The sequence below is a fragment of the Equus caballus genome, chromosome 7 (assembly GCF_041296265.1).
Source record: "Equus caballus isolate H_3958 breed thoroughbred chromosome 7, TB-T2T, whole genome shotgun sequence".
Classification (NCBI taxonomy): Eukaryota; Metazoa; Chordata; class Mammalia; order Perissodactyla; family Equidae; genus Equus; species Equus caballus.
In genome coordinates, this window is record NC_091690.1 from 61,892,495 (window position 1) to 61,901,906 (window position 9,412).

General features: G+C 34.6%; 1 protein-coding gene across 4 annotated transcripts in view; it reads right to left on the minus strand.

Moving 5' to 3' along the window:
• EED (embryonic ectoderm development) overlaps window positions 1-9,412 on the minus strand; it is a 30,095-nt gene that overhangs the window by 19,833 nt on the left and 850 nt on the right. For 2 of the 4 annotated variants that reach the window (XM_023645611.2, XM_023645610.2), the window contains exons 2-3: window positions 3,572-3,724; window positions 1,701-1,793 (exon numbers count right to left, since the gene is read on the minus strand). The exons of the other annotated variants lie outside the window; for them this stretch is intronic. In XM_023645611.2, the coding sequence (XP_023501379.1) occupies window positions 1,701-1,793; window positions 3,572-3,724 (246 nt within the window). The remainder of the gene's footprint in view (window positions 1-1,700; window positions 1,794-3,571; window positions 3,725-9,412) is intronic. 4 annotated transcript variants of the gene reach the window in all.

Consider the following 9,412-nt stretch of genomic DNA (forward strand, 5'->3'; position numbering starts at 1 on the left):
TTTAAGTAAGTCCAAACAGCAGATCTTTTTATAATTCAATAAACTATATAACACCCTTCAATGTCATTTTAAATGAGAATAGAGGTGCTTCTTGTTACAATGCCTGGAACACTGCAATAAGCATATTGGAGCATAAGTTATACCAATTCTGGTGCTATCATGGCCAAATCGGTGAAGTATAACCTTAGTTTTATAGTGATGTCTTTAAAGCGGATTCAAGTTAATTAATGGACTATGTTCCCAACTAGAAAAAAATAACCTTAATCTTTTCTTGAAACTACATCACTTTCCCTCTGAATTGTTGTTTTCAAAGAATTTACCAACTAGAGAACTATAAGCAGATTATATATAACAATCTACATTCGCCTGAACACCAAAAAAAGCTGTTATCAACTTTAGTAGAGAGTTTCAAATATTCAGAATTTCAATGACCTAGTAAAAGCACCAGAACCTTGAATGTAATTACACTTCCTTAAAGACTTCCAGGAACTTATCTAAAGCCAAATTTTTACTTTTTAGATAACAGAAAGAGGAAGGATCTAGGCCAGAATGGATGCATGTGTGTTTGTAGGATTCTCAAACTTATAGAACAAAAGAGAAAAAAGGCTTGGAAATATGCTCTCGTTTGACAAATACTGAGCTGACAACTCCCTTATCATCACGTTAATTTTGACAGAGAACAAAAAGAATATCAACACTACGAAAAAGAAAACCAATATAGAAAACTGTGTGCATTAAAAACCATGTTCTTTTATTTCTCTAAGAGGCTTAGCACAATCACTAGTGAAGCATCAAATTTTATTTTACTCAATTAAAATAACAACTTACAGAACATCTCTCAGATTCACCGCTCTTCTCCTCCTGGGCTAATGGTAGAGGAAGTGAATTATATTTGTTGCCAACCCATATCCAATTAGTCTATTTCCTCCATCTTTCTTTTCCAAATACACCAATCTACTTCTATTTTATTATTCCTCTGACTCCTAGTACAATACTAATAGATAACCAGAATGTTAGCTAATAAAGACTCAGAGGACAAGTTTTCCCTGAGGTGATTTCAATTTAATAGAAAACTCCTCAGACTCCTTGGGAAGCACTAGGGAATATCTTCCTGTTCTCCATTTATTTAGAAGTGCATGCAATGAATAAATAAGTCTTTGCAATTGACCTCATCTAAAATATGTGCCCAGCATGGTTTTTTTCATGCACTTTTCTCAATTCAAGATGTTTCTGGCTTCCTTAAATAAAAACAAACCAATGTTTATTGCAAATAATTAAAATACTTTCAATAACTATTATATAAATCCACTGGATTTATGCTTTGCATTTATAAACAGCCACTAATTACATTTATTATTTTTAAGAAATCACAGATTTCTTATCCTAATTTGAATAATTATTAAAATCACTTCCAAAAAGAGTAAAAATAATTCTTTCAATCACTCAAAATAAAATATTTATAAAAATATAAATAGAAATCTGTTTTATGAACAACTGGTAGTAATATATGAAATAAAGATGTATTTCTAGTCATGAATACTAGTTTTAATTTGACAATTTCTAGAGTGCTTCACTTTTACATAAAGGAATAACATTGTCAAACCAACAATACAAAATTTACTTCCAGATCATTACACTTCAATACTAACACCAGAGTCTGATAACCACGTCAAATGTCCAACAGACCCCTCAACACTCACTCTGTTGCTTCCTACAGTTGCAAACACTAATGGATCTCCTTCTTTACTGTGCCAGTTAAACTGAACGCCAAACAATGGTTGATTATGATCTTCCTAAAAAATAATCATGAAATAAGAAAAATTAATATATTTTAGAAACCAAAAAATGGTAGTAAATTGACCATCCCACTCACAGCTTTTTTCCAAAATGCAGGTTGCTATTTCATATATCACACATAAACTGCCTTCTGACACTAAAAAGATATCTGTAAATCTAGTTTTCACATTTTAAAATACTGGTGCATGATAAAGTTTTATAACAATCAAAGACTTAAATCAGAGGTTAGGTAACAAGCACTTATCTATGCAAATACTTTGATATTTGCCTTCTGTTTTCTTAAACCGAACCATATTCTTCTAAATCAAAATCAACTGGATAATTGCAGCATATGCATTTAATCTCTTACGACATAAGGACATGATTTATTTTTCTGAAATAGGAAACTAACAAATGACCTAAGAGTTAACACAGCTTCTCTAGCACTCACTAAATTTTATTAGGTTTAATTTCTCCCTTGTAAAGTGAAGCTTATCAGATCCACCCAAATCATTGCCTTCTATTAGTCCTATGGAAACAATTTAAAATAACCTTGAATTTGGGTACTAAAAGAAAAGCATACCAAGAAGTTTTATAATGAACAAGAACACTTGAATAGTGGGGGCCAGGGAAGGCAATGGACTATAACTTCACAGTTACAAAGAGGCTATAAAGAGGTAAGCAAAAAAAAATAAGTACTCACTTTGGTACATACAGTTATTTTTCAGCCTTAGCATTTTACTGGCAGTCTCCTAACATTTAACAGTAACTTTCCTATTCACTTTAAGGCACTGTTTTCACATTTAAAGTGTAATAACTTTCATTTCTTATTCTTTGAAAAGCCACAGCTTTAGGTTTTTGAAATATTTAATCAAAATATTTAAATAGCAGTTAAAATCACCTTCCAGATACATTACCTAAAAATAGGTTAACATAATTAAATATTAACATGAAACTATAATGGACACTGCTTTTTTTTTTAATATACTGAGATTTCCCTTCTTTTAAGAGTATAATTTGACACACTGAGCAATGAATTTTGCTACACAGACAAGAAAATATTTTCTATATAGCCATAGCTCCTTATGCTTTCTGATGACTTTAGATAAAAGTATATTTAGATACTTAGAAAAAATTCTAATTTACATATGTATAAGATAATGTATAGTTTTGCTCAGTATAGAGAAAATACTCCCAAATTTAAAAAACAGAAAATCAATATATGTAAAGGAAAACATTTTAAATATCAGTAATCATTTTTATAAATAAAAATACTATTGAGGAAGCAGTAATTTAAATAACTCCAACCTCTTGTTTTCCCCAAATACTGAATATTAAAAAGAATAACTGACACCTTTTTCTTAAAAAACAATTACAAATAAAACAAAGGATAGGAGTTAAATTTTAAAGACAGCTGTTTCAATTTATGGTGACTCAAAATTAATGGGTCACATTCAGTTCTTTTAGTAACAGGTACCAGGAAGTGGCTTATGTTTTTAAGTTTTACCAAAATACAAAGAGTAATATCTCCCCAAATCTTTTACCTGAATACAAACAACAAAGAAAACCCAGCCTGTGTACTAGGTATTACCCATTTAAATTAAAACAAGAAACAAAAAAGCTAAACATAGGCTGGATTATAATAACTATGCAGTCTGCATTACAAAGAAAACTTCAAAATACTCTAATTTTAAAATATTTTAAACTTGACAGAGTATCTAGGGCATAAAATATTTATCACCGAGAAATAATTCTGAAGCCTAGCGTTCAGCCCACAGGATCTTTCTGAACATACCTTGAGACTATTTACACATTTGAAAGAATATTTGCATTTCTTTGACTTCCATTTTCCCTTCCCCCAACTTTTCCTTCCAGGTGCATTTGGCGTATTTGTAGGTGTATCAGGGCGTTCAGTGTTTGTACCACTTTCTATACTGACAGCATCGTCCTGTAGGCAGTAAATTAGGAAAAATCTTATGAAACAGCAATACTGTACTTAGCAGCAAATGACTTTGTACTGGGTAACTGCTGATTGACCTGAAAGAATTAATAAATTCTGCAAGAAATGAAAAAATTTATTCCTGCCTCCAAATGAGGATAAAAAGCAAACCAACGACACATTAGAATTTGTGAATATTTGACATTTCAGCAAAAATATAAACTGAAAAAAGCTACTCAGAATGATAATGGTAAGAATAATACTGGCTTAAATAACAAGGCACTGGTCTGTGCCAGCCGCTTTAATGCACTGGCTCATTTCATCTTTATAGCTCTTCAGAGAAGGTACTCTTAGATAAGGAAGTGTTGCTTACAGAGCCTAAGTGGTCTCCTGGTTAGGGTTGCTGGGATCCAAACCCAAAGCTGGACTCCTAAATCTGACTGAATTACATCTCTTCATAAGTTATTTGACTGCTGCTCAGGTTTGGGCACAGGATTGGTGGCTATTAGAGGCTGGAGTGCTTCCTACTTCAGACTCAGTTTCTGAAAATCCTATCATCATTAAATTCTGCTTATTTATAACACAAATCATTTAGAATTTTTTAAAAAGTCCTACATATTCTGTGCTTTTATTTGCAAGTGAAACTTGATTCACAGCTCTACAATAATACTGATATTCATATATTCGAACTCCAGAAACTATAGTAAAATCCTTCCAAATATAGAAATGACTGCAGGAAACCTTGAAAATTCACCTAACTTATGCCCTCTCTCCAGTGTACAAGATATATAAATGGACCTCTAATCTCAAAAGACTTCATAACTACTGCCTTTGATTACATATTCCAATGTATTCTTTGGAATAGATTTATTTAAACCTATCACCTCAGGGCAGTAGTTCCTAAATTCATTACATAGGAAGCCTTTTTTCACGGAGAGAGTGCCTATTAACATCCATCAGCACAGTCTAAGAATCACTGCCTTACGAGATGTAAGTTATTGCTTCCTAAAGCTCATTTTATGATATTACAGAAGGTTAAAAATTAACTGGAATGTCAAAAATTTCACATTAATTCACTTAAAAACAATATGGTTCCATACAGTAGTTCTTGGGCTGGTTTTCAAAACTTCAAATGGTTCCTACCAAAATGAAATGCTTTTAAAAAAAATACAGAAATTATTCTGAAATCTGATTATCTCGGGCAAAAAAAAGAAACAAAATGGACACATGGCACACAGTACGTGCTCAATAAATATATGAATTGTCATTTAATGTAAATATAATCAGCCCTTATAGAGATAGAAAATGTAATAAAGTTCACTTCCTACATTGAAAACACTGTTTTTCTCTATTCCTATTTCTCCCCACTTTTCAGTTGTATTTACACAGTTAAAAATCTACTGTAGAAAACAATTCTGTGTTTCAATGGAAAACTATGTATTATCTATTGCACACCCATGTTGTCAGATTCTAGCCCTCTTCATCGACTTTGAATAATCGTACACCTCATTTTAAGTTGTAGATGACTGACGGTTGGCAAATGCTGTCTCCAAAGGCTGAGGTTTAAAATATCTTCCCTTCCACTCTGGAAAAGTTATTGCCATCATTTGCAATTTCATATCTACATTCCTTTAATTCATATAAATTTGTACTGTTTGACTTACATTTGCCTGGCTCCCTCACATGTGTTCACTTACCTTTTTCTGAAAATTATCTTTTAACACTAGAGAGATGAACTAGTAAAACTATTAGACATTTATTCACCAGCTTCTTTAGTCTCACTAAAAATTCAACTGCTAATCAAGAAGACACACAAAACACTGTAAATAGGACACACTGCTTTTTTTTTTTTTAACTTTTGACCACTGAATTTACCCATCTCCTCCAAAAGCAAATCAAGATGGAATCTAATGGAAATGCAATACAGCCTCAACACTTTCATTCTTTTTAAAAGCAAATCTTTGTTCAGTGTCTACTATGTGTACAGGCCAATTTACACCTTGGCCCCTCCTCCAAGTATAGAATGATACTGTGCAACAGATAGGCACTATCATCTTCATTTGCCCACAAAGAAACGGAAGCAGGACCCTGTCCCTTAATCTTGCCATAGGTGATTTAAGCAAAAGACAAGTCTCCAGACACAGCCCTCTGATATTACTACTAAGCAACTTTTAGTACTCTTCCAGAAGCTAACTACTCTGCAGTCCTATGTTCTTAAAAAATTCAGTAAAATGGCAGATACATATACAACGATCTTAAAATATGTCCTTTCAATTCTTTGATCCACTTTAACAGGAGCAACTGCTCAGGTTACCTTAACACTAACTCAAAAACACATTCTTTTCCCACTTGTTTTTGGCCTTCTTGTCATTATTCGCTCCCTCGAGTAAAACCACTGCTTTTGCTAGCTCTTTTTGAATTCCTTTTTATGGAGTTCTCTATTCCCCTCCCTTCCTGCTTCCCCTAACCTATGTCCTAGGATGTGGGGTCCCTGGATGGGATTCAGAGGACCTGTGAAGATAAATGGCAAAAAAAATGGCATCTTAATTTTCACCATCTTACACTGAAATTTAGCACTTCCTTCTATTATAATGCTGGTAATAAAATGCTAATATTACTGTAGCTAGGACTTCCTCACCAATAAGAATCAGGTATTTTTATATCATATTATAGTTGTTGCAGATGTCAAACAATTGTCTATGTCCATCATTACTACCAGACCTGCTGCTAGATCTAGTTACTCAATGTGCTAATAAAAAAGCACTTTATATTAAAGCACTTTACTTATTAAAACAAATCTCAAATTTGCTTTAAAAATATTTTTATAGCATTTCATAATTGTATCACTGATTTTGTTTGTCACCTTATATACTGTATTTTATACATTTAAAATATTATTCTCAAAAGGTGTCACAGGATTCATTAAGGTGTCCAAGGCACAAAAAAGGTTAAAAGTCCTTATTCAAAGAGGAACCAAAACAGAGGCTTAATCCAATCATTTGGTTTTGAATAGCTTTAGAATTCACAAAGAATATATTCCCCTTAAGGGTCTGCAAAAAGAATATAAGCATTCCATATGGTTAGGTCCCCTGAAATTTTCCTCAGTCCAAATAGGCTACTGACATTTTCACAACATTTCTGCCTGATTACTTAGTATGTAGAAGGGTCAGACAGTAAGTTTATACTATGTCATCACAAAGTAAGCAACACATCACCTAAAAGACAAGAGATAACAAATGGTGGCTTGGATGTGAAGAAAGAGAACCCCAGTGCACTGCTGGTGGGATTGAAAATTGGTGCAGCCACTATGGAAAACAGTATGGAGGTTGCTCAGAAAACTAAAAATAGAACTACCATATGATCCAGCAATTCCACTTCTGGGAATCTATCCAAAGGAAACAAAAACACTAACTCAAAAAGATAACTGCACCCCCATGTTCACAGCAACATTACTTACAATAACCAAGACATGGAAACAACCTAAGTGTCCATGAATGGGTGAACGGATAAAGAAGTTGTGGTATATGTATACACAACGAAACATTATTCAGCCATAACAAATGAGGAAATCTCACCATTTGTGACAACTTGGATGGACCTTGAAGGCATTCTGCTAAGTGAAGTAAGTTAGAGAAGGACAAATAACCTATGATCTCATTTTTATGCTGAATTTAAAAAAAAAAAAACCCACCAAACTCATAGAAAAAGAGATAATATTTCGTGGGGGGAAGTTTGGAGGAAGGTAGTCAAAAGGTACAAACTTCCAGTTATAAGATAAATAAGTACTAGGGATGTAATGTACAACATGACTATAGTTAACATTACTATATGATATATAGGAAAGTTGTTAAGAGAGTAAATCCTACGAGTTCTCATCACAAGGAGAAATTTTTTTTTCTTTTTATTTTATCTATATGAGATGAATGGATGTGAATTAAACGTACTGTGATAACCATTTCACAGTATGTGTAAATCAAATCATCATGCTATACACCTTATATTTATACAGTGATGTATGTCAATTATTTCTCAATAAAACTGGGGGGGGCACACAATAAGTAGTAGTAATTACATAACACTTGTATAGTACTTATTATGGAGCAGGCACTCTTTTCAGCACTTTACCTATGTTATCTCATTTAATCTTCACCAATATCCCATGCAGTTAATACCATTACTATCCCCATTTTTAAGAAAGTGAGGCAACTAAAGTACTTTGCTCAAGGTCAAGCAAGCAGGTATTAGTAGAGTGGGGGTTTTAACCTAACTTTTGGATCCAGTCAGCGCTCCTAATCACTAACCTAATTTGCAGAGAGAAATTTAAGAAGAGGCAGAAATAAAACAGGCTCCAAGGACTGGAATGAAGAGGGTCAAACAAGTTTGGGAAGCACAAATAGGAAAAGAAAGATTTATAGTAACACTCAACAGAAGCTTTCCAGAAATGTCAAGTCCAAATCCCACAAACTGACTTCCCAAAATATATTTCCTCTATCTGCAAAAAGAATTCTTTCCCATCTCTTCAGTGAAAATTTCGGTCGTGACACCAGGCCACATATATGCTTCAGTCACTGATGCAGTGATGCGGAATACAGGAACTGAGCGTGTAAGATGTAATATTTATTTCTAAAACTAGTCAAATTGAGAAAATGAAAACTTTACACCATCCTCTTACAACACTTTAAAGACTTTAAAAAGATATCCAGGTGCTATTACCATATATTATAAGAAGGTGGTTCACATTTTGGAGTATTATCTTTGAATGAACTGTCAAGACATTTTGCTAACCTTATTGAATATAAGTTAAAACCATGAAACTGAAAATTAATGTCAATTCGGTTATTACTGGCGACTCTCCAGACACAGCTGGGTTAACTGTTGGGACTGGATGATTACCGAGATCCATTTCAGAGCTTTTAAAAAATATCCGATTCCAAAACACCTTACACTTGCGAGGCCTGGAGCCCATATCTAAAGACATCTGCTTTTAGCACTGTCGCCTAAATCTTCCAGGTCGTCCCCTTTATCTTATTAAAAACTTTTAAAGAAGTAACCGTCCCTTCTCATTCCTTCCTCAAGGGTGGTTTCCCCCTCCAAGTCAGAAGACGACCCTCTTAATGCTCCTCCTCCCGCAGAAAAGCCGACTGACTGTCAGGCACACCCCATGTACACGGACAGGACAAGAGCAGACATAAAAACCCCTTTAAAAGAGTCACTCCAATCCCCTAAGTCGAGTATCTACTCTTCCCATCCTAATCAGTCTATAAGGATCTAAGAGTGACACAGTCCCTAAATTCCTTTAAAAGAGTCCCTAACACACTCTGGTCCCTCCTTCCAACTTCCTCAGAAGAACCTTTAAACTACTGGAATCTCAGATCCGCACTCTCCTCAAATCTCCCAAAGGCCCAAACACTCCCCAACTACGAAAAGGGTCTTACAGCAGAAGCCCCCAGACCCTCCACCCACACACTCTCTCTTAACCTACTCTCCTTCGCCAAGTTTCCGCTTGCTCTCAGCCCCAGCTCAAAATCCCCACAGAGACAAGTTCGATTTTCCCCTGCACGCCCGCGCTTTCCTGAGTAGAGGGTGACACCTCTCCCTCCCCCCACAGCCGCCCGCCCGCCCCCGAGCCTACAGTTTAAAAAGAATTTAAAACTTTCACTCCAGAGTCCCGTCCGGACTGCTCAGGGCTGCACTCAC